At 47.5% G+C, this 26,606-nt stretch overlaps 9 protein-coding genes and 1 non-coding gene across 10 annotated transcripts; 5 read left to right on the top strand and 5 right to left on the bottom strand.

Annotated features, from left to right (window-relative positions):
- Positions 1-412: 412 nt before the first annotated feature.
- On the top strand, positions 413-3,690 carry PMR1 (High affinity Ca2+/Mn2+ P-type ATPase-like protein; the record flags this gene model as incomplete). Its single annotated transcript, XM_049253883.1, has 2 exons — positions 413-3,029; positions 3,086-3,690. The coding sequence occupies 2 exons, from the start codon at positions 413-415 to the stop codon at positions 3,688-3,690; spliced, it is 3,222 nt and encodes a 1,073-aa protein (XP_049107195.1).
- A 333-nt stretch (positions 3,691-4,023) lies between these two features.
- Positions 4,024-6,011, bottom strand: MEP1_2 (low affinity high capacity ammonium permease; the record flags this gene model as incomplete). The annotated part of the gene is made up of 4 exons (XM_049253884.1): positions 4,024-4,811; positions 4,866-5,457; positions 5,516-5,847; positions 5,912-6,011. 4 exons carry the CDS (start codon positions 6,009-6,011, stop codon positions 4,024-4,026), a joined length of 1,812 nt encoding a protein of 603 aa, XP_049107196.1.
- A 1,647-nt stretch (positions 6,012-7,658) lies between these two features.
- Positions 7,659-10,159, bottom strand: COG4 (Golgi transport complex subunit 4; the record flags this gene model as incomplete). The annotated part of the gene is made up of 2 exons (XM_049253885.1): positions 7,659-8,891; positions 8,951-10,159. The coding sequence occupies 2 exons, from the start codon at positions 10,157-10,159 to the stop codon at positions 7,659-7,661; spliced, it is 2,442 nt and encodes an 813-aa protein (XP_049107197.1).
- A 501-nt stretch (positions 10,160-10,660) lies between these two features.
- On the top strand, positions 10,661-11,912 carry HST2 (Sir2 histone deacetylase Hst2; the record flags this gene model as incomplete). The annotated part of the gene is made up of 2 exons (XM_049253886.1): positions 10,661-10,783; positions 10,845-11,912. 2 exons carry the CDS (start codon positions 10,661-10,663, stop codon positions 11,910-11,912), a joined length of 1,191 nt encoding a protein of 396 aa, XP_049107198.1.
- A 614-nt stretch (positions 11,913-12,526) lies between these two features.
- hxk1 (hexokinase) lies at positions 12,527-14,157 on the top strand (the record flags this gene model as incomplete). Its single annotated transcript, XM_049253887.1, has 4 exons — positions 12,527-12,644; positions 12,702-12,727; positions 12,807-13,214; positions 13,282-14,157. The coding sequence occupies 4 exons, from the start codon at positions 12,527-12,529 to the stop codon at positions 14,155-14,157; spliced, it is 1,428 nt and encodes a 475-aa protein (XP_049107199.1).
- Positions 14,158-14,432: 275 nt separating this feature from the next.
- On the bottom strand, positions 14,433-16,604 carry UTP18 (U3 snoRNP protein; the record flags this gene model as incomplete). Its single annotated transcript, XM_049253888.1, has 4 exons — positions 14,433-14,584; positions 14,634-15,519; positions 15,575-16,120; positions 16,215-16,604. 4 exons carry the CDS (start codon positions 16,602-16,604, stop codon positions 14,433-14,435), a joined length of 1,974 nt encoding a protein of 657 aa, XP_049107200.1.
- A 447-nt stretch (positions 16,605-17,051) lies between these two features.
- Positions 17,052-18,084, bottom strand: LOZ57_004849 (uncharacterized protein; the record flags this gene model as incomplete). The annotated part of the gene is made up of 2 exons (XM_049253889.1): positions 17,052-17,603; positions 17,674-18,084. 2 exons carry the CDS (start codon positions 18,082-18,084, stop codon positions 17,052-17,054), a joined length of 963 nt encoding a protein of 320 aa, XP_049107201.1.
- A 654-nt stretch (positions 18,085-18,738) lies between these two features.
- On the top strand, positions 18,739-18,810 carry LOZ57_004850. Its single transcript has one exon. It is a non-coding gene; the product is annotated as a tRNA-Glu (tRNA).
- Positions 18,811-19,473: 663 nt separating this feature from the next.
- On the bottom strand, positions 19,474-20,156 carry LOZ57_004851 (uncharacterized protein; the record flags this gene model as incomplete). Its single annotated transcript, XM_049253890.1, has 5 exons — positions 19,474-19,574; positions 19,654-19,781; positions 19,839-19,895; positions 19,986-20,009; positions 20,119-20,156. 5 exons carry the CDS (start codon positions 20,154-20,156, stop codon positions 19,474-19,476), a joined length of 348 nt encoding a protein of 115 aa, XP_049107202.1.
- A 1,392-nt stretch (positions 20,157-21,548) lies between these two features.
- Positions 21,549-25,888, top strand: JHD1 (JmjC domain-containing histone demethylation protein 1; the record flags this gene model as incomplete). Its single annotated transcript, XM_049253891.1, has 2 exons — positions 21,549-24,869; positions 24,926-25,888. The coding sequence occupies 2 exons, from the start codon at positions 21,549-21,551 to the stop codon at positions 25,886-25,888; spliced, it is 4,284 nt and encodes a 1,427-aa protein (XP_049107203.1).
- Positions 25,889-26,606: the final 718 nt, after the last annotated feature.

Here is a 26,606-nt window from a genome sequence, read left to right on the forward strand (position 1 = left end):
AGTCACATACCGGTATTTACCGGTCCGGGCGGAAAAGCAGATATTCCGCTTGGCCAATCAGTGGCGACCCGAAGCTTGCCTCCAATTCCAGGCACAACGACGGCGAAAAGGCCAACATCCCTCACATCCTGATTCCTGCATTGACAGCGCTGAGGAGCTGCCTGTGCTATTCTAAAAACGTTTTGACGGTGCCCACCATTCTTAGAGGATTTTGCTTGTCTTATTGTGAGTCACTTGAGGCCAACCCTCGTCTCCGTTTCCCTCTGAACCTCCCAAGAGCTAACCTTAACCTTGCAGCTTCTGTTGTCTTCAAGTTCTGCTATTTACATTTGCGACGTATTTTTTTTAGAACGATGCAATGAAAACTACCAGTTGCCAAGGCTGCTAACACCTGACCATGATATATTAAGATATGTCCGCATTCTATCCTTCAGCATTGCCGGTCCATCATGCCTCCCTTCCACCTCGACGAACTCCTTCCCCGTTTTCACCGTCCTCGAAGCGACCCGCTACTCAGTCCTCATCCATTACCTCAACTTACTCCAAACTGACCCCCCAGGAAGCCGCCGATCGCCTAAATACGGATTTAGCACGCGGTTTAAGCCCATCTGCAGCTGAAGCGCGCTTACTTCGCGATGGTCCAAATGAGCTGCCACATGAAGAACCGGAGCCGCTCTGGCTTCGGTTTCTTAAACAGTTCAAAGAACCTTTAATCCTCTTGCTTCTCGCATCGGCTCTCATATCGTTCTTTATGCACAACTTCGATGACGCAGTTAGTATAACTCTCGCCGTGACTATTGTCGTCAGTGTGGGCTTTGTGCAAGAATACAGATCAGAAAAATCACTGGAGGCGTTAAATAGACTTGTTCCACATTATGCCCATTTGGTTCGTAATATCCCATCCAGCGCCACCGGTCGGACAAGCCCGGGTACAGGGAGTGGCATCGAGCAATACGAAATGCAAGAACTTTCGGACAGTTCTTCTTCTGCTACCTGTGAAGCTGCTAAAGGATCTACGACTGTTATTGCGAATACCTTAGTCCCGGGGGATCTGGTCTTATTTTCTACCGGAGATCGGATTCCTGCGGACTTACGCATTACCCGTGCTACTCATTTGACCATCGATGAGTCCAACCTTACCGGCGAAAACGAACCGGTATTAAAATTTTCTCCCGCTTTAGCTCCTTTAAGGTCAACGTCCTCAGCACCCGGCTTCACTCCTCCGAGAACTCCATTTTATGATTCACCTGCAGCTGGAACTGTTGGAACGGATCTCCGTCTCAATGAGCAACATAATATAGCATTTATGGGAACTTTGGTACGGTCCGGGCATGGCCAGGGTATTGTAATCGCTACTGGCCCTAACACGGAATTCGGAAGCATATCAGCCTCTCTTCAGGAAATCGAAAGCCCGAGGACACCCTTGCAACTCTCTATGGATAGGCTCGGCCAGGAACTATCATATATGTCGTTCGTTGTTATCGGCGTTATTGTTGTTATTGGCTTAATTCAGGGCAGGAAACTCCTTGAAATGTTCACCATCGGCGTCTCACTCGCCGTGGCGGCGATCCCAGAAGGGCTTCCCATCATTGTCACAGTCACCCTGGCACTCGGGGTCCTCAGAATGGCGAACCGTGGAGCTATTGTACGAAGGCTACCCAGTGTCGAGACATTGGGCTCCGTGAATGTGGTTTGTAGCGACAAAACAGGCACACTTACTTTAAATCATATGACCGTTACGAAAATGTGGCACTATGATGCGATCGCCCCATTTGAAATGTTCAAAGATGGTGTACCTGCCAGTCTTACCACAGCTGCGCAAACCATACTTCGCGTTGGAAATATCGCTAACAATGGTCGCTTATCCCGGGCACACGCCAATTCTCCCGCTACTGCTTCCTCTGCTGCTATTCTATCATCGACAGCTGACCATTCGTCAGACGCGGTAAAAAGCCGCTGGGTTGGTCAACCAACTGATGTTGCGCTACTCGATCTCCTGGACAAATTAGGAGAAGATGATCTTAGGTTTCAGCTTAATGTGCGAGTTTCAGAAACGCCCTTTAGTTCAGAGCGAAAATGGATGGGAGTTGTTGTCGGCAAGACTACCCTGAATGATGGCACTAACAATAGCTGCAGCGAGATTGCGTATATCAAGGGCTCACTCGAAGAAGTTCTAAAACGATGTGATACGTATTTAACGAAAGATGGTCGTGAAATTATACTAGATGAACGGAGAAGACAAGACGCGAGAGATGCTGCCGAATCTATGGCCCAAGAGGGTCTCAGAGTAATTGCATTCGCAAGCGGGCCTGTCAAGAGTGTAAACAAGGCTAAAAGTCAAAGTTCACTTTCCCATGACCCAACACATGACCACCATGCCCAAATACACGGAGAAGAATGTTATACTAGTCTTGTATTTTCTGGGATTGTCGGTATGAACGACCCTCCACGGAAAGACGTACACAAGTCGATTCGCCGACTCTTAAGCGGCGGCGTTAGAGTGATTATGATCACTGGAGATGCTGAAACGACTGCTGTCGCCATCGCGAAGAAATTGGGTATGCCGATCAGCACATCACAGGCTGCAAGGTCCGTTCTGAGGGGCGACGAAATCGACCATATGACCACACAAGAGCTGGCCCAAGTCATCCCTAGCACTTCCATATTTGCTCGGACGAGCCCCGACCACAAGATGAAAATTGTGAAGGCGCTCCAGTACCGAGGAGACGTAGTTGCCATGACAGGTGATGGGGTAAATGACGCGCCAGCACTCAAAAAAGCAGACATTGGAATTTCCATGGGTCGACTAGGAACCGATGTCGCAAAAGAAGCGGCCGATATGATATTAACCGATGACGATTTTTCTACAATTCTTAGAGCCATAGAGCAAGGCAAAGGCATTTTCTACAATATTCAGAATTTTATCACTTTTCAGTTGAGCACAAGCGTTGCAGCGTTGAGTTTAGTTCTTGTCAGTACAGGGTTGGGGTTTAAGAACCCTCTTAATGCTATGCAAATTCTCTGGATAAGTGAGTCCCTTTCTTCAGACTTCCCTCGCACTTGATCCTTTCTAACTTGAATTTAGATATTCTCATGGATGGCCCCCCCGCCCAATCCCTGGGCGTAGAGCCCGTCGACCCGTCAATTATGATTCGGCCTCCTCGTCCTAAGCGCGCCCGTGTGCTTACCAAATCCCTTATCCGGCGCGTCCTCACATCCGCTGCCTGCATCATGCTTGGTACCCTCGGCGTCTACATCCACGAAATGATTGACCACACAGACGAAGTCTCCGGCATCACCTCTCGTATTGTGACTAGACGCGACACTACTATGACATTCACTTGTTTCGTGCTTTTTGACATGTTCAACGCGCTAACGTGTAGAAGCGAAGGCAAATCATTACTTCGTGGAGAAATCGCGCTTACCAGCAACAAAATGTTTAATTACGCAGTTATAGGCTCGCTACTTGGCCAGGCTTGCGTCATTTATTTACCGATATTACAGGACGTCTTCCAGACGGAACCGCTGAGTGCGGGAGATCTAATTTCACTTCTATGTATTTCTAGTTCTGTCTTTTGGGTTGACGAGATTCGGAAGTTTTGGGCGACTCAACGGTGGAGAAGAGGCGGATGGTTCGGCTTTCCTTCGTCATCTCAGCTATCCGGGGCTGGGTACAGTGTTAATGTCTGATAGATCGAGATGATTTATTATATCTATTGGTGCATGCCTCTCGGCCTTTTATTCCTTTTTATTCTCTTTTCTTCATTGAAATAAATAATTCAATTCCTAAAATCATGTCTAAGGACCAATGCCATGCAGGAGTTATATATGTATATACAGGTGGCGTGCAAAAACAACAGGAAAATGAAAATATTCAATCCCATAGGATATATTAATCATCGATTAAAGGCGACGCTGAGTTTCAAATATCAAGATTATCAGGGTATCATAAACAAGTCAATTCATGAAAATGGGGGGATGCGGAGTAAAAAAGGTGATATTGACTGGGAAGACGCTTCGTTTCTATGTCGTTTTCTCGTTCAAAATATCTTGATGAGTGTGATCTTGCGTTAATTGTTCGGGGGTTGGAGCAGGCATCCTTGGTGGAATTTCTATGTTTGTGGGAGAGTTGGACGGCGCCGTTTGTGGGAGTGTTGTAGAAGTTGGAGCCCGCTTTGGGAGAAGAACTCGTGCCAATCGACTTCTTCTCTCTGGGCTAGGCTGCCGGCTTGCAGGCCCTGATGGTGTTTGTGTATCTGAGGAACATTCCTTGGGGATATTATCCACACTGTTAGATGCGGAGATTCTTCCATTTTGGACTGGGCGTGAGGCCATGGCACTGTGCTCCTGAAAGCCGTAAAGCTCCGCGCGAGGAACGTGGGTCCCCTGGTCACCAGGTTCAATTCTCTGTGGAGTCCAAGCAAGATAGTCGCGTCGAACTTCGACATAATCGTATGCAAACTCTCCAAGCTGGTCGTCATCCATACCGAGCAATTCGGCCTCTTCGGTAACACGGAGCTGGAGTCCTGGAATAAAGTTGATAGCGTAGGCAATAATTGAAGAGACTGCAAAGGCATATGCAGAGCATGCACAGATGTATGCAAGTTGGATGTATAGTTGGCGGTAATTATGGATAATCCAGCCACCTACAGGTGTGTTGGTCACTGGATTTGTAGCACCGACGTTCACTCCATCAAGACCAACAATGGCATCGTCGCCAAAGAGAGCATTGAATAAGAGGCCAACAATTCCAGCAATTCCGTGTTCGGCTAGAATATCCATAGAGTCATCGATTTGAAGCCAGAATTTGACTGTAAATCACACGTTAACATGGGTATAATGGAAGCTGTAAGAATAAAACTTACTGTTTGTGCTGTAGTTTGATACGATACCAGTAACAATGCCGAGAATAACGCTGGCCCAGAGAGGGAGAAAACCAGATGCTGGAGTGGCAGCGACAAGGCCAGAAATAGTACCGGAGCACCAGCCAACCATGGTCCATTTTCGAGCAAGCCTCCAGTCGAGAAGAACCCAAGTCATCCCAGCAAAGGCTGCTGTTAAGTTGGAGTTCCAACAGGCAATCACTGCGCGCAGATTCGCTCCAAAGGCAGAGCCGCCGTTGAACCCAAGCCATCCAAACCAAAGAAGAACAGTGCCTAATACAATTAATGACATGTTGTGAGGCCGAAAATTGAGCATCATGCGCTCATGACGACGTCCAAGAACCATTGAGTAAGCAAGACCCGACATGCCAGAAACAATCTCGACAGGGCCTCCACCAGCATAGTCCATTACGCCATACTTGTAGGCCCAGCCATTGGGATTCCAAACCCAACAAGTGATGGGGCAGTAAACAAGTGTTGCCCAAAAGAAAACAAATACCATAGCTGGCATAAGGCGACCACGCTCTGCAACAGCTCCCATGGTGATAGCGGCAGTGACGGCGCAGAATTGCATCTAATTATTGTTAAGAAGAGCGTGTAACAGAATATTTACATGCATATGGGGATCTCACCTGGTAAAACGCGTATAACAGGCCAGAAAGAAGGGGAGAACCAGGACTGGGATCCGCCAGCGTCTTCATAAGACCGATGTTCCGCAAATTGCCAATGAATCCATTGGTTGCAGTGGGTGAAAATGCAAGAGAGTAACCCCAAAAATACCACTGAAAAAAAACTACAGACATAGAGCCCATAGAGACCCAAATCATGCTGAGAGCAGATTTTCGGCGAGCAAGACCTGAATACAGAAACGCAAGTCCAGGAATCATAATCATCACCATTGCAGAGGCAATGAGAATGTAGGCTTGGTCACCGGATTGAAACCACTTGTTTAAATTCTCGAGTCCTGTTTGAAGCAAAATCTTAGAAATAGCCTAAAAAGGATAGACAAGCAGAGGGTGCGAACTAACTTGAATTGCCCCCCAAGTCCTTGTCAGTGGTTAAGGAGAAGTTCGAAGGAGCACCGGTCCAGTTGTAAGAGGCATAGTCAGGAGAGAAGGGTGCCGACATCTTTTGGTAATCTTGCTATGCGGGATAATGTCTGTCTGTTTACCACTTGTTCTCCTACTTCAACGCAACGACGAAGTTAGGCTGCGTTCACGACTGTTACTAATAGCTCGGATAAATCCACCTCTTCTAAGGGCGGTAAAAGCGAATATATATATGAGGTAATATACGTTTCAATGTCGTGGCGAGATATACTGTTGGTGATCTATGGTACGTGATCAGCATATTATCTCATGAATATCTAATATATGGAGTCGCGATGTGATATCCTCCGCTATCGCATAAGTTTATTGAGTACGTACTGGAATAGTTAAAGTGTCACTTGTCCTAGAACAAGTGTTCAGAATGATAGAATGTTTCGGGAGGGAAGTGGAGATGGCAAATGATATAAGAGTTGAGATGAACGGTTTTAGGGTACAGGATACAAAATTGAGAGGAACTTACAAGAGTCAGAAACAACGCACAAAGAAAGATAGGAAGAGAGAGAGTATTATGAGAAATGGAAGATAATAGAGGCACTTGGACGGCAAGAAAGTACAGCCCCGCCACAACCTCGGGCGGAGGATACTTCGGGCTGAAGCCGCCGTTTCCTGCTTTGGGGCGCGGTGCGGGAAGATCAGGGTGGGTGCATGTAAGCTATATTTCACGCCAGTAATTTTGAACCTCCGGCCCATTTTCGTCCAGGGCAAGAGAAGACCGTATATATAGTTCCCGTCCAGTGCTGAGCGAGTGCAGCTCCAGCTCTGAAGGGTAGAAGAATATGGGGAGCTTGTCTCGCAGGCACACGACATTCCTAATAGCATTGCCACTGTGTGAAGCTGCTAAGAGACATGACGGTAGGCATACATTGACCAGGAGTCCTTGTCACGTTCACGCACGGTGCAGCCGTGGAGCACATGTTCTCGCCAAGACAGCCAGGTACTATGCCGGTATCGCAAGGTACGCTTCGTACCCTATCACAGCACCAGCCCTATCAGGATGAAGAGGCTTTGTTCTGGTATCAAGATTGCCCCAGACCCCACGCGAGGTACCAAACGCTCGTGCCCTGGAAGGCGAAGTTGGCTTATCCCGAGCGGGCCATTGGCTGAGAATACCCGATATTTTCCTAGACTCTAAGATACCAAGCTTGATAAGTAAAACAAGCCTTTTTAAGGTTTGTTAACAGAAGCTAAGATAGCCGATCACCGGGTCCACAGATAACCCAACGCTTGTGGCTTATCTTGCCGATTCTGCGGCTTGATTGGCTTGCAGAAGCGCCTCCACTAAGTAGCCTTACCTAAGAATTCCCCTATCTTGCGCTACGTCTTATCAAAAGGCTCGCGGCTGCGGGGTGCGTGTATAAGAACCAAGCCTTCAACCCCCATGCTTATCTGCGGGGGGAAGGACTTGATCTTGACTCAATGCGGCGTGTTAGATTTAGCCGATTTCTTTTCAAAGTTTCGGAATTGGCCATTCAACTGGGCAGTGCATAGGCTGTTCTGGCTTTTAACCGAACTCTGCGGGTAAAACTTTTGTCAGTATGAAAAATACCAGTCGAGGCAGGCGGAAACACCAGCATATAATGAATAATGGTGTTTTGAATGGCAAATCACATGGAACAATTGAACAGATGCATATCGACCGATTTGACGAAAGAGAAAAGTTTCTTACTTATACAGTCATCACTCTGGCCCTTGTACGTTCCTCCGGCGACAATTTATCAACAACATCTCCACCACTCTTCTCAAGTTCTTCCCACTCTTCATCCTCCAGATTCATCACCATAACAATTTGCGTGCATCGCGCAAACAATTCGCGGTATCGATACCTGTTCCCCACGTTGCCGTTTTCATCATGAACACCAACATCAATTGCTTCAGAAATAATTCCAGTAATGTCGCTTTCTAGTCGGGAAGCCCCTAAATCATTCACCCGGCCGTGGTACGACCATATTCGCTTCTCCAGCAAGCGCGCAAATGATGCTAGGGTCACACCCAGGAGCCGATCAAAAGATCGTCCATTTAAAACTCGTGAAATGGGCACAAGTAACTTTCGCCAGAGAGATGCAAATTGATGACGAGCCAGGCTCTGATGTGTGGTGCCGTCAAACTCTCTGTATTCAACATCTTCATGGTTTAGTTCATTGGCTATCCCGTTATCTAGGTTCGGTGGCTGATAATCGATGTCACGAAATGCTTCTGTAAGTATTGGTCGAAGCCGATTTTTCACGACGTTGTTGAATACGACTTGTACGCCATCACCAATGAGATCCTGTGCTTTTGATTCGAACGACGAGCAGAGCGATTGCAGCGCTTTTAGTACTGCTTCTGCGTCATCCTTTAATGGGAAGAGTGTATGGATCCTGTTTTCTGGTTCTCCAGGAGTAGTACTCCTCGCATCTGAGGATTCTGTGATATTTTCAACGATACGCTGGACATAGCTCACGGCAATTTCAAGATTGTTAATTAGTATAAGAAACGAGACAATAGCCGTCTCCGGGGGCAGCCCTCCAGGAACAACTGGCTTAGGATAAGTCTCATCACGCATCTTTCGTAATATCATGTCCATAAAATCGGAGCCAAGAATTCTCGCAACTGTTGGCACAACATTCATGGCCACCGTCTTCTGACCAGTGGACAAGGTCTGCTCTAATACCTTTTTCACAATATACATGATGTCATCCACCGCGGAAGTGATATGTGGCGGATTTGATTTTGGAGGCTGCTGTAAATTTAAAGAGAGATCCTGTGGAGCTTCTTCAATTTGAAATGCCTTTTCAACAGACCGGCGGAGAAAAAAGGTTGTCATCGAATTAAATGGCAAAGTAAGCCGTTCGCTAATTTTTTGGGCCAAAGGGGATTCGACTACAAAGGTCGGCAGAAGAAAATCCTCTGAACGGTCAGTCTGCGCAATTGATTAGCAAATACTTTATATTTGAGTATTGGAAATATTGCTGGGCTTACTCTGCACTTATCAGCCAGAAAGCGGCAATAAAGTGACCATCTTCCAAGCATGAGACATATTTCATTAAGAATTCCATCGATTTCTTTCATATCCACACTATCGTCTTCACTTGTTCGCTGTGACGCAGTATCCCTTATACCTGGTGAATTGGTCCGCTGGATACTCCCAGCCCTGGAGTTCGGCAAGAAGCTTTGAACTAGGAAAGTAAAAGCGTAAGACTTGATGTCGCTCAGCTTGCGGTCAATAGTTCGCTCATCGCTCCAGGTTTCTAGAATAATGCCGCCTTGGACATCTGCTTCAACCTGCAGCTTTTCCACGACCCTGGCCATCTTACCCGTACCGTAATGGCGTTCAACTAGCCCACCATGACCTTCAACGATTTGCGCAATATGTTCGAATAATTTCGTAAGAACATTGGCGTAGAAAAACCCCTCTTTGCCTTCGTTACCACCAGTACCGGCATTAAGGCTCGCTCTCGCCCGGCTTGCAACGCCCTGGCAAACATATCTTCCGTATACATCCAACCCCACATCAGATCGATCAATCAACGGAAATAGTTTAAAAAAACGAGTAATTTTTGCTCCGTCATTCTCTTTGACAGCGCGGTCGAACTCACGGAGAAAAAGACCACATAGCGACTCTGCCGCATTCTCGAGGGTAACGGCGGGGGGGTCGGGAACTTCCGTTGTCGGCACGATGTCCGCAGCAAACGTACTCTTAACAATTTCTGGGGGCACCTTGGACGCCCGGTTCATGTAAGATGCCGCCATCTCCCAGTCCTGAGACGCACCCATGGAACCAGCAACACCAAGAACACAGGCCTTAAGCTCTGCTACTTGCTCAACCATCTCCAATGTTGCCTTCACACGCGATTGTTCCATATCCAGCCGTTCCACGGCGCTCGAAAGGCGTTGCGCCATGGCAGCGGTGTCAGAAAGCATGCCATGGCTAATCGTGCGGGTCGTGCTGGCTTGTGATCCGATATGTGCGCGTAAGAGATCCAACCGGCCGAGCTCGCGTGAAAAATCCTTTTGAGAGGCAACGAGGGAGTCGAGGGAGGCTGTTACAGAAGCTTCACGGTCGTGAAGAGCGGATAAGGTAGCTCTAATTTCCGAGACAGATGTGGCATTGAAGATATTTGGCTCAGGCTCGGGGCCGATATTCTCGCTCTGAACGTTGCCATTAGCCGCTGAATGCTCTTTACTCATGCTGAACCACGTCTCAGCAACTCTTGATATCTTCCCCTGGAAAAAGCCACACAACACGGTGAAGTGACAAATATGAGGTTCGATTCAAGAACGCGAAGGTTGGCGCGACGTTGAGCTTGGCTTGTCGGCTGGCGGAGACGAATCGCGGTCTTGGCATATCTTGAATACTCCGCGGCCATCTTCCTTGCCCGCATCAGCCGTGATTTGACGGTGGAGGGGAAGATTTTCAAGACACCCTTGCCCTTGCTGTTGAATCGCCGCCCATCAAAAGTACTGGTTTGCATCACGCCGCCTTATCTCAAGAGCATTGCTGCAGTTCATGTTGGGCGCTCGACGCTATCGTTAATGTTACACCACAGCGCCTAAACTAAGTTGGTCACAGTTGTATGTTTTACTTTACACTCTATAGCTCTGCTACAGTGTCTTTATGAAGAAAGGACTCCTCCACTCATCAAATCTAGGCAAGGCAAAGGGCTTACTATATATATTCCCTAAGCAACCATGGGCAACGAAAGCTCCATTATGGTCGGTGATGATGTTCGGCCGCGCACTCTAGAAAGCAGGACTGTTGAAGGCTTAGCAAAATATATTGAAGAAAAGAATGTCAGAAAAATCGTCGTTATGGTAGGCTGCCCTTTGCCTCCACGGACAAACGTCAAGTATCTGACATCGGGTCAAATTATAGGTCGGCGCCGGTATTAGCACTGCGGCAGGAATTCCAGATTTCCGCTCCCCAGACACTGGTTTATATGCCAATCTTGATCGTCTGAATCTTCCTGCTCCAGAAGCAGTATTTAGTCTTGATTTCTTTCGAACAAACCCAAGACCCTTCTATGCCCTGAAGAAGGAAATGCTACTTCATACTTGCAAACCCACCATCACCCACTCATTCATTAAACTCCTATACAACAAAGGCCGGCTACTCAAATTGTTTACACAAAACATTGATTGCCTAGAACGAAAGGCGGGAATCCCACCTGAGATGATCGTCGAAGCCCATGGAAGCTTCGCAACACAGAGTTGCATCGACTGCAATAAACCGTACCCCGCTGATCTAATGAAAAAGGCGGTTGAGGCCGATGATGTACCATTATGCCCCGATTGCATGGGCTTCATTAAGCCAGATATTGTTTTCTTTGGTGAGCCGCTACCAGACCGCTTCTTCCTGAATCGAACTTTGCCTGTGGCGGCGGATTTATGCATAGTTATGGGAACGAGCTTGAGTGTTCAGCCATTTGCTAGTTTGCCTTCTCTATGTAGAGATGGTACCCCCCGTGTGCTCATCAATTTGACTGAAGCTGGTGGCCTCGGTGGGCGGCCCGATGACATTCTGCTTCTGGGTGAGTGCGATGACGGGGTGTTGAAACTCGCCGATGCCTTGGGGTGGCGGGAGGAACTAGAGCAGCTTTGGGCGCAGGTAAATCCTGAAAAGGCAGCGAGTAGTACTGTCAAGAAACAAAGCTCTGGTCCTATTACTCAAGATGAACAACTTCGTCATGAGATTGAGAAGTTGACAGAAGAAGTTGAGCATACACTAGAAACATCTCAAGCCCATGAGGAGCGAGTCCGGTCACAACTAAAGTCTTTGGATGTTCGGAATGAATGTGAAACACCGTGCGACAAAGAGAAAATAATGCGAAAAGCGGACGACTCTGTTAAGTCATCCGAGGAAGGGGAGAGCCAAATGCTTAATACTGGGGAAAAGGATGAACCCCCCAAACTGGAAAACACGAGTCAAGATTCCTCGCTATAATATTCTAATAAAAACCCAGAGAACACACCTTTACCACTTATTCTCATTTTCCTTTATGAGAGGCACAATGCAATGATGTGATTGATCTTTCAATATTAATGTGTTCGGTTTAGCAAGGAGCAAGCGCGAGGGCATTTTAGCCCCTTCAGGATAGAGCTTAAGCATTAACTTTACATTTCCTAATATAAATGTGTTCGCTTGGTAGTGAATTTGAGATGTTGAGTATATGTATGTAGGTGGTATGTAGAGTTCGGGGGCGCCCACATGACCAGCCGCAGCCATTAACAGACAGAGTTTCCGTTTTCATATTCCAATTGTGAGCTATTTCTCCTTTTACTATAAATTTCTGTGAATTGCGTGCTTTTATTTTTCATAGCAAACTGTGTTGGATACGCTGTCGCGCTTCCTAGCCTTCATTTCGTGGTTTCTCTGTTGCGCACTCCTTCAGCTGCGGGGTCAACGCTTGAACCCGTCCTGGTCTGGATAAGAAAATACATCGAAGGATGACTGTCACCGCACCTCGACGAAGGCCGTCCCGCAAGGGTACGTCCGGCATTCCGCTTGGGCTTCTTTGATGTGCCACACCAGAGGGTGGCTGACCGTTCGTAGGATCAATGGCCGATATGCCGAAGGACCTGCTTGAGCAGGTCAAGGAGCTGGAGGAACTGTTCACTGTTGACCAAGCGCATTTGAAAAAGATCGTTGACCATTTTATCATGGAATTGGAAAAGGGTAGCTATTTCGTACCCACTCTGCACGTCTACTCGCGCTGATGATGTGATAAAAAAGGCTTAAGCGTCGAGGGCGGAAACATTGTAAGTCCTTCATCCTCCCTGTTCTATTTTTGAAGTTCCTCTTCTATCATGGATAATAACATGTTTTCTCTCCTCACAGCCCATGAACGTTACTTGGGTTTTGGGTTTCCCCACTGGTCATGAGCAGGGTACATTTTTGGCCCTGGATATGGGCGGCACGAACCTTCGTGTTTGTGAAATTTTCCTGTGTGAACGGAAAGGAGAGTTCGATATAACCCAATCCAAATACCGCATTCCGGAAGAGCTGAAGAGTGGCTCTGCAAATGAGCTTTGGGAATACATCGCTGATTGTGTGAAACAATTCATTAACTATCATCATGAAGGGGAGAAATTGCCCGATTTCCCTCTGGGCTTTACGTTTTCGTATCCAGCAACTCAGGATTATATTGACCATGGTGTACTTCAGCGCTGGACGAAGGGGTTCGATATTGATGGGATCGAGGGAGAAGATGTGGTGCCTATGTTGGAAGCGGCACTTGTGAAGAGGGTAACGGTTCCCAATTCATAACTATTAAAAACCAAAACGCGAACATCGGCCGCTAATCGAGTTCTAGGGCCTTCCAATAAAAATTGCCGCCTTAATCAATGACACAACCGGAACGCTAATTGCCTCAGCCTACACTGACACAGACATGAGGATTGGCTGTATTTTTGGAACTGGAGTTAACGCTGCGTATATGGAGAATGCAGGTTCTATTCCAAAAATCGCCCACTATAATCTCCCCCCAGAAACACCAGTTGCTATCAACTGCGAATACGGTGCTTTTGATAATGAACGTGTAGTGCTTCCACTAACTCAATACGATATGATTATTGACCGGGACTCACCACGTCCCGGCCAACAGGCATTCGAGAAGATGACTGCTGGCCTCTACCTCGGTGAAATATTTCGTCTGGTCCTTGTCGACCTTATAGACAACAAAGGCAATCTTATATTTGAAAAGCAAGACGCAAACAATCTCCGAAAACCGTACTGCCTAGACTCTTCTTTCCTTGCCCATATCGAGGAAGATCCATTTGAGAATCTATCCGAAACCAAAGATCTCCTCGAGCGAACTCTTGGGTTGAAAGCCACAAAGCCGGAACTCGAGCTTTGCCGTCGTCTTGCGGAGCTCATCGGGACCCGCGCTGCACGTCTCTCTGCCTGTGGCGTGGCGGCAATCTGCAAAAAGAAAAATATAAAATCCTGTCATGTTGGAGCTGATGGTTCCGTCTTCAACAAATATCCTCACTTCAGGGCACGCGGTGCCCAGGCTCTTCGTGAGATTCTTGACTGGGCGGATCATGAAGAAGATAAAGTTATTATGAGCTCTGCTGAGGATGGCTCAGGTGTTGGTGCTGCGCTAATTGCTGCACTAACACTGGAAAGGGTAAAACAAGGGAACCTGGTGGGTATCAGAAAGAAAGAAGTAATGCAAAAATTACTCTAAGGACAGTTTCCCTGTCGAATAAGCTGCATTTGGGTGGATGTCCATTTTGTGGATCAAAAGACGAATTTTGACACCTAGAAAATATGCTTTGATATAGACTGCACATAGAAGCCATGATTTAAATTGCTTTTTGATTTTTTTGCCTGCTGTTGTAGCCACGTCGTATAAATATGGACGTACAGATATGGTAGTCCAATCATATCAAGCAAAGATGTCAATATAAGAATGTAGCAATGGATGTGCCCCTATTTTATGCAAAACTTTATGTTTATAATTTATCCATGGATCTCCCACAGGCGAATTTTCCCCTGTTCATTTGCGACTGCTAGCATATCAGACATTGGGGAGACAGCAACAGCAGAAATACGGCCAAACGGCGTATTCGACGTTGGCCAATTCTTATATACAGTACAGGAGGGAAGGTGAACTATATTGGTTGATTAGTTTTGAAAGGTTTCGAGGAGGAGAAAACTAACCGAGTTTCAAGGCATCTTTCTTCCACCGACTTGCCATTACAAGCAATTGTCCGTTGTTCGAGAAAGCAAGATGACTCACGGGAGTCGTTAGCTGGTCCAACATTCGCGTTGGTTTCGGATTTTTGGGAATGCCGAATTGCATGTTATCGGGCTCTCCTTTGGCTTTTATTGATTTCATAGCGGTCTGTGGTATACTTGCTGTCGCGCCAGCCCATGGTCTCCTGTCGTATATATTCACAATGCCACTAGAGCTTCCAATTGCCACCCATCTATCACCGCCAAGCTGTGGTTTGCCGGACTTACCTCCAAGTTTAATGACTGTAGTTCCGACAGCCCCTTCATCAACCCATCTTGCGATAATACGTTTTTCTCTGCCATCCCATTCACTTACTTCTCCGTTCTTTCCCACAACACACATTCCTTCGCCATCGCTCCACCATTCAAAGTCAGCCACTCCACCACGACTGTCAACTCGTACCTGAGAGACCCATTGAATAGTTTTTGCATCAAGAACAGTGATGATACCGCCTCCTTTCCTCGTGGTTCCGACCAGGCCCATCCACCGCCCACAAGGTGAAAGTTTGAACCGCTCCATGGATTTCTGCTCTTCCTTACGGTCTGCTGAACCGTTAACCTTCTCGACCTTGCCGGTATCCAAATCCCAAATATGAAAGTACCGACGGCGACCAGAAAAGAAGATACGATTGCCGCTGGGAGCCAGAAATGCGCTCGTTCGAAGAGGAGTTCGACGAATATGAAGAGAGGTAAGGAGTGGGTTTGGCGATAGGGATTGCGGGGAAACGTGGTGAAGGAAAAGAGTTGACGCAGGCCCTGAAGAGAGGAGGAGAGGGTAGTGCGGATGGAAATTTAGAGATTCGATCGTCGACTGTCGGTTAGACATTGTTAACGCCTGGTCAATTTGTTACCGAAGATAAACTTACAGGTTGGTTCCCTCCAACATCTTTTAGCCGTTGAATATCCAGTACGCCTTGTCGAAATTTGACGGTTCCCTTCGGCTTATCTTGTTCACCCTTGCTTGTGAGACTCCCAATGTTCTGCAGTAACCGCGCCAAAGGCTGCTGCGACAAGCTGTCTTCTGTGTCACTGTCGATTTCATCTCCACTAGCTCCTGATTCATCTGCGAAGAGACTCGTATCATTTCGTCCAGTTTTCCGTCTCTTCGCAGCCCGGGTGGTTTGAGGATGTGCCCACTCAGGCATAGGTTGTAGCTGAACAAATTGCTTTCGAAGCCTCCGTGAATATTCCTTCCCAGTAACAAGATCTTCTGATTCCGCTACTCTCAGCTTACGCATCCGCTGGTTTGTCGCAAGCGATACTGTAATGCGCTCATCGTCACTATCTTCCCACGCAGCGGGTGCGCTCTCAGTGTCAGATAAAGAGGCGTCGATCGCTAAACGCTTTTCTAGCTTTAATGGGGCCTGGGCATTCGGCAGGACTTCGCCGTTGCCTGTATCTAGAATAAATAGCTGAACGGTGTTATCTGTATAGCTCAAGAGACGAGGGCGTGGGAAAATTGTATCCTAAAGGGTCCAAAGGCCCGCCAAAGGATATAATACTCACGTCAGAATCATCCAGCCCAGCAAAATAGTCAATGGAGTCATTGTCTGCGATTTCTTCATCTTCTTCGCCCGACTCTGGCGTCTCTTGTAAAACCAAGTCGGTAGATGTTGCTTTGTGACCGCTTATCGCATCATGAAATCCCCAGGAGTCTCCAAAGAGCAATTTTTCAAGCTGCTCTTCTGTCTCGTCCTTCGATGGCATCTCTTCTCCACTCAACTCCGATCGTTCGCTCTCGTAGCTGGTAACAGCAGTGCGGGTACGTTGGGCTGTTTTCGAAGCCATTGGTAACTGATAAAAAGGGCTGGCCTCAGCCAAATAGCCCTCGAGCGCAAAGCTAGCGGAGAACTGTGAGAATGCGCGTGCTTTCCATGCGGCGTAGTTTTTCTCCATTTTTTGGCTTTGATGCATTATTGGCGGAACAAAGTTTCTCACCTCCGAAACGTTATTTTCCAGTACCTCCAAGATGTAGTTGACGACAGTACGTTCGACGTGCGTCGTCTCCTCTTGCAATTCGTTGTGTGACTGAACCTGATAAATGAATGCATGATCTAATTAAGGGCACACAAGAATATCAAAATGAGTAGAAGATTCATCGCATCGAAACTTAGGCTATGTGTCAAATATGAATACATTCTCCCAAACACCAGGAAACAGAACTTCGCCGGCTTTATTGAAACTCCTAGAAAATATTGTAAACAGCCAAAATTGCGATACACAACAACAAGAAGATGTCAAAGACAACGCCGGAGACTAACGCCGAATATATCTGGCGGAAGGAGGTTATACAGCAATACAAAGAGCGAAGGAGGATTATCGGGCAACATGTGAACGAAGATACTATGGTCTGGACCTGTTGGGCGTGAGTCGTTGCTTAGCCAGCGCTTCGTCATCGGAAAACTCTGCCGGACCATCATCAATAGAGTCTTCATCGTCATCCAATCCTGCGAGTAATGCGCTTTCATGATGTCGATCTTCATCAACTGACGCGGTATCAAAACTATGCACATTAACTTCGCGCACACGATCGTCGGGAATGGCTTTCTTAATAAATATGTCAATAATGTAGTATTGGACAGCATTCATTATCAAGGGGAAGAGCAGCATCACGAATATGATCTGAACTGCGGTGTTGCCCTCTGTCCACTTCAATGCCCAGTCACCGAGCTCGACGATAAAGGGGAGCAGGTGGATGATGATGACAACGCATGCTTTCATGCCCACAAGGCCGAAGAAGTATATCACTGATTGCTTGAACCACCACATTGCTTGCGGAGGGTCACCATAGTTTCCAGATTCAATGGATTCTGGGGGTGTCGCCAAAGGAGTGAGCAAAGCGACACGATTGAGGACGTGAAGTATGAGGATAAGAATAGGAATTCCAAGCGTAGTCTAATTAGAGAGATAAAAAGCTCAGCCTCAACCTGCACTTTGTATTTTCAGGGGCATCCGGAGTACTCACGTCGATTCCTAGGTTCAACAGGTAATATGTGCAGGGATTTGGTTGGCGTGTCGCGGTTACGGGTATTTGGCCCGCTGAAAACATTGACGCCAGCAGATTGGCCAGATGAAGAAGCGCTGAGCCGACGACTTGCTTCGACACATCAAAGGCCCAGACCTTTACTGGTCTCTGAGGCCGTTCTTTCCACCGCTTGTAGACGAGTACAAGGACTGCTAAAGCCCCCAGGGCAGCTTGAACAAACAGAGAAAACGACCCAAGTAGCTCGCATGTGCCGTTCTTTCCATCGCTGTTCTGGCTTCCGCCTGGGGAGTTTGTGGTCATAGGAGAGGGGGGACTGCTGGTGGCGGCGACATGAACGAGAGTTGTTGTTAAACTGGCGGCAGATCTAGTAAGCGCGGACATATCGACCATACTGAGGTTGAACAGTTAAAAAAAAGAAAAAAAAAGGAAGGGCGTGAGTCAAAGTAGAAGTGGAATAACAGAGGGGGTAAGGAGTACAGCCACCCTAGAGCATGCTCAACTATTGGACTTGGCGCAGGTTGAGGTCGAGGGCCATATTCCTCTGAAAACAGAAGATAAGACCACTAGCCTAGGTTCGGGCCATTAGTGATGCATTTCAGACAGGAGGAGGAGGAGGAGGAGGGAGCAGCGAGCTCTGTTTGAAGGGCAGGGCGGTTCTGGCACGACCTCTTGCTTTGAATTTCGGCCTGTTATTAGTTAGTTACCTCATGGTGAGGACATGCTTACGTAATTCAATGCTTGGCGTTTCACCACCTCGACTTAACAGAAACAAGTGCGCTTAAAGGCTGCTTGTCTCTCGCTTCGTGTGCCAGAAGAGTGCAGAGTACGGAGTAGAGTACGGAGTATGAGTTATGCTACGGCTGTTTAAGGGGTCAACCATGATGTGAGAGTTGGAGTCCGCCTCTTTCTCTTGTGCCTCCCATAATGGGCTTTGTACTCCGTACTACCTAATAATAGATTGACTGAATAATTTTTGCCACTGGTGTCTAGAGGGTGTGACTTAATTCGTGGATAGGAAATAGTTATTCCTTGATAGAGCACAAATCCTTAGTGGTGTAGTGGTTAACATCGCTGTCTCTCACACAGCAGCCCTGGGTTCGATTCCCAGCTAGGGAGGTAAGATTGTATTTATTTTTTTCTTATATTTTGTCCACTGCCAGTTTCGTACTTGGGCTGCACCTGATGGCGTTGATGCCACGTGCTCGATTTACCTTGCATGTGGGGTGAATCATCGTCAAGCTCGAAAATTAATCAGTCCTGTGACCGAGAATGCGAATCTCAGAACGCAGTCTCACTCTGCACACCCGATTCTTTTTTGTACCAGCTGAAGGGAGTTTCCAATTTTCTACTCCGTACTGGAAGGGTCATGTGGAAAAGGATAATAGAGGGCAGAATAAAGCTCTAAAATAGCCTATGTAGTTATGTACTCCGCGTTTCTCAGCTAAAGGGCATAATGGGCTGGCCCACGAGTAGAGAAGGGCAGGGAGAAAAAAGATAATGAAGCTGATATTACTATGTTGCGCTACCATCCTAATTCCAGCGTTATTGGCATGAAATATCATGTTGCAAGTGCCGTAAATAGGCATATCTACAAACGAACGCCAGAACCTGTCAGTAACAATAAAAGAATAAACAAGTTACGCCAGTGGCTAAGTCCAAACAACCGCTATAATGGATTGTCACTAGAAGACCCCCAAAGCAGATTCGAGTATTCGCCGGCGCTCGTTGTAGGAGGGGCTTGGGTTATAGAAAGGGAACGTATCCAGAGTACACATGCGTTTATTCGATGCCGTGCTGTTGCTTCAGTCGTTCGAGGTTCTCTTGTCGTGCTACAAGGTCTTCTTTCGACTTGGCCATCTTTTCAGGCTGGTGGTAAAGGACTACGTAGATTTGTTGATCGGTTAGAATATATTAAGTCACCTAGGGAGCTGCAGAAAAGACCATGGAAGGATGTCGTACCGACGAGGTATCGGTTCTGGAAGTTGAACCCGTTTAATTTGTCACAAGCCTGCTTGGCATCATGAACGTCGTCATAGACCACAAATGCGGTGCCTTTTGAATTGGCAGCAATTCCCTGTCTAATTTGTCTAGAAATAATCAGGCCATGAAAGGCGTGCAACTCTGAAGAAAGACGCATATCTTACCGAATAGGTCCGAATTTACCGAAAAGATCGAAGAGCTCCTCCGCTGTGACGTTGTAGCTAGGAATCGAACGAAGACCTGATTAGTCTAGGCCATGTTCTAGGGACGGAGCTCCGGGTCGGGAGAACAATCACGAAAACACCACATACCTAAGGTTCTTAACGAAGAGAATCCTAAATAGCACATACGTTAGAAAGTCGTTGGCCGGTAGCGGTTGAAACAATGATAGCGGGGAGGGGGTTCCCGACGCAAGTCAGAAAAGATTAGGCAGACAGATCATACCTGTTAGCTTCCGGGGCTAATTTGGTACTACGGCTCATAGCTCTGCGGTCTGGATCCAAAGGAATCGCCGGCTGACTTCGAGTTCTGCAAATATCAGAAATACGAGGGGAGAGGGAGGGTATCGGAGGTTCTTGGTCGGGTGCCTGCTAGGGCTGCGGTGGGAAGGGATGTCGGTTTTAGTGCCCACGTGATAGCGCGTTTGTTTCCTCTGCCGGGTTCTTGAGCATCAAAACAGTTGACGGCAGGCAGAAAGCGACATAGGCTTTGTCGCCAACCAGCGCCAGGCCAGTCTTTGCGCGTTGACGAGCCGCATAAATATGTGACATGGGTACTGTTGATCTAGGTAGGCGCCATAGCTGCCACTGATACGCATCTCGTCGGCATCCAGCAACTGTAGCGCCCAGCGCTTGCCATCTATCTTCACGCTATTCGCCGCTTGCTGTCAGGGGCTTGGGACGTGTCCAGGGATACTTCGTTCGCCTTGTTAAAGAAGAGTCAATTTCGGTCAGGTGCTGTCGTTATCCACCCTCGCCATGGCGCTTGAGCTGTGGAACGAGTGTATACGGAATACGGAATATAGCTCCTCATGAACACCTGCCAAATAGAGAGTAGCACTCGAGACAGCGCCTATGCAATACTCGCTGTTGAGGCCCGGCCAGGCCGTCAGATTAATGGATAACTCTATGGTGGAGCGCACTCTGTCCATTCCGCGCCACGGTGCTTAGGAGCATTGGGGGGGGCAGGGGGTGCTTTAGAAGAAACTGCAAATAGATAACTATAATCACCGTATGCAGTACATAGGCAGTATATATCTGCCTCCATGAATGCCAGCTTGCGCACACTCGCCGGCGTCGTTGTGATCCCCGCAGGCAAACCCGTTGAGGCGGTGTCATTACGGTACCGTATTATTACCGCGACGCACCAGGCTTAGTAACAATACTTGTTCCCCGGATACAGGCTGCGAACGGAGCGCTGGCGGCCGCTCTTCATCCTCAGTCGCTCACCCTCCCTTCACCACACCCGCTGGCTGAGCTCCTAATTCCCAATATTTCGTGTCTACCTTGCTGCGAAAGACCGATCCTGACCGAGGAGACCCGCCCTTTTGTCGCCGCGTGCATGGTGGCACCGCCGCTCTCCCTGGACTCCGCACTGCACGTTGACCAGCGAGCGATTCCTCTTCACTTCGCCATCACCATCGAAATCGACCGATACTGGGCCTGACCACTGTCGCCATCCGCATACACCTACCTACGCGCTTTGGGTTCTTTCATCAGGAATGACCTTCTATGCATCCGCCGTCTTTTGTACATCCATAACCAAGCGCGCGCTGTCAACTCTTGACTTCCCCACCTTTCCCTGAGTGGTGGGTGGTCAAGTATCAATCGTGCCGCCGCCCCTATCCTGCTCGGAAAGCAGCAACTCCTACTGCCATGGCTACCTCTTTTTCTTTTCGCAGGCATTCGCATAGCCGCCCTCCCCAGTATCGCACCCCCTCCCCGCCGAGACACGCTGTCGAGCCCATCTCACCCCTCGTATCCACCTCTTCTCGTTCGACATGGAGAGCCAATTTCCATGACTCCGCCCAAACCAAAAACCCCTTTCAGCATCACTATACGTATGAATCGGATGGTGTTGATCAGCTTCGAGAGAACGGCGCTCCTCCGGAGCCTATTAGCGAGAGCAAAGCAATAGGAAGGATGGGTCACTCTAGATCCGGTTCAAACATCGACACCTTAGCCACTATTGCTCTTGCTACCAGAGCTAGATTACCGCAATTCCCTTACAACTCTGCCGCTAACGATACATGCGCGATAGCTCATTCGCCCGCCGAGGGTGACTCGATGGAAAGACCATCGAAACGGGCCAAGTCGGAAAGATCACCTACACCGACCTGGCAAAGATCCGCCGCTCGACCTTCCACTAGCCATACTTCCTCTTACGACAGCATGAAAATCGATGCAGAATTACTTTTGAACCTCGCAAGACCTACTAACTTCACACCCCGGCCGTCACTCCAGTTAGGGCGACATTTCTCGGATGCTGTCCCCCAAAGCCACACCGAATCAAAGCGCGGCTCCGTGTCTCATAATATTGCAAATGACTCGGTGCACCCTGCGAACAAGGTGTCGTCAGTGTTTTTCGGCTGTCCTGAACTGGCACGGGTGCGGTCAAGGTCGGATGGTGCAGCGGCTATTTCGCGCCCAATTATCAATGGCTACGGGACTTCTTCCTCCAAGGAACTGCAATGCACAGGACTAGCACGTGAAGATAATCAAAGTGGCAGTGAGAATCTTTCAAATCTCAACGCTCCGCCTAACGTTGAAGATAGGACTGCTCAATTGCAGGCCAAACAATCCTCGAAGCCCAAAGGTCGCAGGCGCTCATCCCAGGTTGCGGTAAAATGTGAAGGCTCTGAAAACGCAACGTCGAATCAAACCAGTTGCGCTGCATGCAACCTGGTTCGCGTGCCTATGAGCAGCGGCGACGATGGTGAAGTTACCTGGGTTAACTGTGATGGCTGTAATCGGTGGTTTCATATTGTGTGCGCCGGCTTTAAGAATGATCGTGAAATTCGGACCGTGGATAAGTTTATTTGTAAGGAGTGTCGGCCGATCCACGGACCCACGACTTTTGTACGCAAATCATCTCGCCCTAAGACGTCTATTGACTACGCTGGATTGAATCAAGGATTCGTTAAACCATCGGCTGAAGCACCAGACCACCATTATATTCTACCTATTAAGGAAGGCAAAATGAAATTTTTGCCAGATAATTTCGCACGTTTACCTCCTCGACTTGTCACCGCAGAATATTTTGAGAACGGCATGGGAATGACGGAGCCCGTGGTCATTCCTTCATACCTTAATCCCCACACTCCTACAACAGCCTTGGGATTTCAACAGTCCACCATGCCAGAAGCTTCATGTCAAGAAGAATTCGACGCCATTATTGATTCTTTCTCGAATGACAACAACATGGAAGAGGTAACGGATTGCTGTCAAGACCTTCTTGACATGGTTATTCCCGACAATCTCACAGTTCGAGCCGTAGGTGAGCTGTATGGCTTAGAAGAACGGCTGGAAGTGATTGATGTTAAATCCCAACAAGGGGAGGATAAGAGATGGAACATGCAAAAGTGGGTCGATTACTATTACGACAACAGCTCATCCAAGACTGTTCGCAATGTTATTAGCCTTGAGGTTTCGCAAAGCCCAATTGGGAAACTCATCAGGCGACCAAAAATAGTCCGTGACATTGATCTCCAAGACGACGTTTGGCCAAATGAACTGAAGGACATCGGGGACTATCCAAAAGTCCAATTCTACTGTTTGATGTCGGTTGCAGACTGTTATACTGATTTCCACATTGATTTTGGAGGATCATCTGTTTATTATCATATAATCAAGGGAAAAAAGACATTTTTCTTTATTCCCCCAAAAGAAAAGCACCTGAAGAAATATGAAGAATGGTGTAATTCTGCTGCACAAGATACAACCTTCCTTGGGGACCAGACCAAAGAATGTTATCGGGTCGACTTGTCAGAAGGTGACACTATGCTTATACCATCAGGCTGGATTCACGCCGTATGGACCCCTGAAGATAGCCTGGTTATCGGCGGGAATTTCCTCACAAGAATGAATTATGCCATGCAAATCAAGGTCTCGCAGATTGAGAAAGATACAAATGTCCCAAGGAAGTTTCGATATCCATTCTTCCAGAAAATCATGTGGTACACTGCATTGAGATACATAGATCAGGATCCTATACCCCCCGACGTCTTGGATTCTTTCATAAAAGATGAAAATTACCGCTTTTACCGAAAATTCCCTATCTACTACAACTTTGAAGGGCAAATGAGCAAGGCTGAAGCTGGGTCTAGTTACTATAATTCCCGCTTTTATTCACAAGCAGAGCTCGATGGGCTACCAGAGCTTGCCAAATATCTATTACGGACTGCACTAATCGCCGGCGGTTATGCCGTTGAGGGAGTGACAAAAGAATCAACGAAAAATGCTGTCGCCCGCTCTATTCCTAAGGGTCAAAATGACCCTATTGAAACAATTGTGAAATTCGGAATTTGGGTTGCCTGGAAGAGGGGTAATGAACCTGCTGCTCAGTGGACCCGTCCGGGTGCGATATCACTAGATACAAAGGTAGATATTTCGGACAAAAAGCGAAATATAAAGCCGACAAGACGTTCTGAGCGGAATGTAAATAATGGGAGTCAGCTCTTCAGCACTGTCTCCGAATCGTCACGCCCTCGGCATGCGCAAAGTTCGGAGGGCCAGTTGTCGTCAGAACCCACCACTGCTATTTCGAATAAAGACAGCCCAGTTCCAACGCGTAAAGTGTCCTTTCCTGATATTAAATCCGAGGAAGACCTTATGCTAAAACCAGTCTTGAAAAATGCCAGCCTTGGCCCAAAGAGGGTGGCATGCGACCCGTGTAGAAAACGTCGAATACGCTGTCGCCACAAAGTTGACCAGTTTAATGATACTACACCTGGTCATGGGATTGTTTCCTTTGATTCTAATGGCTCCTATCTCCAGCCCCGAAGAAATTCGGATACTACTTCATACACTGCAGTTAATACTTCAACCGATGACGATGCGATCATGCATGATTCACATGGATTTGGACCACTGGATTTATGCCCAAGCCACCAATCTGGAGTGAACGGGAACAGTCCGGGCTCTGTTACAGGTAAGAAAGGGAGGAATAAGGCATGTGAGGAGTGTAGAAAGAGCAAGGTTTGCCGTCCCCGCTATTACTATATATTCTACCGCTAACGTCAGACTCCTAATAGCGTCGTTGTATCCATGATGAATCTGGCAATGTCGATCCCATTAAAGCCCAGGAACGAGCCAAATCGCGAACCGGACCTATTAAACGTCCTCGTTCTACTGATGGCTGTATCTCTTCATCCAAACGACCAAAGCAAAGCGACTGCACTGATGAGTGGGCAAGAAATTTTTCGCATGAATTGATAGACGCTCAGCATGAAATTGTCCATAGAGTACCTGACACCGATTTGGAACAAGGACGAGTAAATATCGATTCGGATACTTTGGGCTTAACCGCCCAACCACCTGGCCAAAGATCAGAACCCATGGCTAACGGAGACACTCAAGGCCAAACCATAAACCCCTTAGGCATGGACTCAGATACTTCTACATCAGGGACAACAGCAGCAACGACTACAGGCCATGTTTCTTCTGCGGGTAACCTTGTATCCCCACCAACCTCCCTCCTCGATAGCATCGAGGGCATCGCGAATCGTGCTAATGCGAAGCAAGCTTTACTCAATGAGCATGAACACCTAAATAAAGAATACTTGCTTGATGTTAGCACTCCTATTTCCACATCACCCAAAACTCCCCATCCAACAGTGCCTGAAGTGACGTCTGCAGGCATAGATATCAAACACGGGACAGCTGCGTCACCCACTACAACGAGCAACCAACCTACTTCAGATTCATCAAACTCTGCTTCAAAACTGAGCAAACCATCCCCTCGACTCAACTCACCGAAACGATCCATGAGCAAAGAGGCTAAGCCAACACGGCCCCTCATTGATCGTGGCGCAGGGTCTCACCGCGGGCGACACAATATTAGCCCTACTTCTCCGCAACGCCATTCAAAACCGGGTAAACGCGATCGTACCAGTTTCGCCGAAGTTGATGCCGATCCGGAGAGTTTGAAATTAATAAGAGAATTACAAGAACAAGAGTTTGGATTAAGAAAACGGAGCACGAGAGGTAGATCTTAAGCCGGCTTTCTCTTATCACTTAATCAACTTCGCCATTATGTTATAGCTGCCTTCTTTGATATGTGACTTTATATGTATGTATGTATATGCTAGTTCTTTTCATTTTGCGGTTGTGTGGTAGGCAAACTGTTCTTTGCTTTTGCCAAATCGCATTCTACCGGCGTCGAGTACAAACCTTTCCGCCAGGCTCCTTTTCCCTTTTTTTCGGCGCATCTGCTTTGGCATTACATTACATTACACCTTTTTTTTTCTCAGGCTGGATCATTAGTCCCTGAGCATTCTTTTCCTTTCTCCTTCAACCTCGTATCCTTATCCCAGTGATCTAAGAGGTGCTTTTGTCCACATTACTCTGTTTCATTGTTCAACTATTGAGCTAGCTTGTTGGAAGATCCCGATTTTCGTTCAATATTAGACCTGGTTGGATAATTTTCATCAGGAAATTCAAAAGTGTACCAGAGAATTGAAGTTCTCCGAGAATAAAAATAACCGTTGCAAGCTCGAAATCCAGTTACTACATAGAATTTACCATAGGTGTCCATCAAAGCGAACCGTCTGCATCATGAGTACATCGAAGAAGTAAAAAGACATACGAGAATCAAAGCACACCACGTATTGAAAACATAAGAAAAGAGCATGCCGATTCCACATATTTTTATTGTTTCGGCAGGAGGAAATAATGCCATTTAAACAGCCACTGTGCCCTGTGGCCCCTTAACCA

Source organism: Ophidiomyces ophidiicola (genome assembly GCF_022830035.1).
Source record: "Ophidiomyces ophidiicola strain CBS 122913 chromosome Unknown scaffold_21, whole genome shotgun sequence".
NCBI classification, from domain to species: Eukaryota; Fungi; Ascomycota; class Eurotiomycetes; order Onygenales; family Onygenaceae; genus Ophidiomyces; species Ophidiomyces ophidiicola.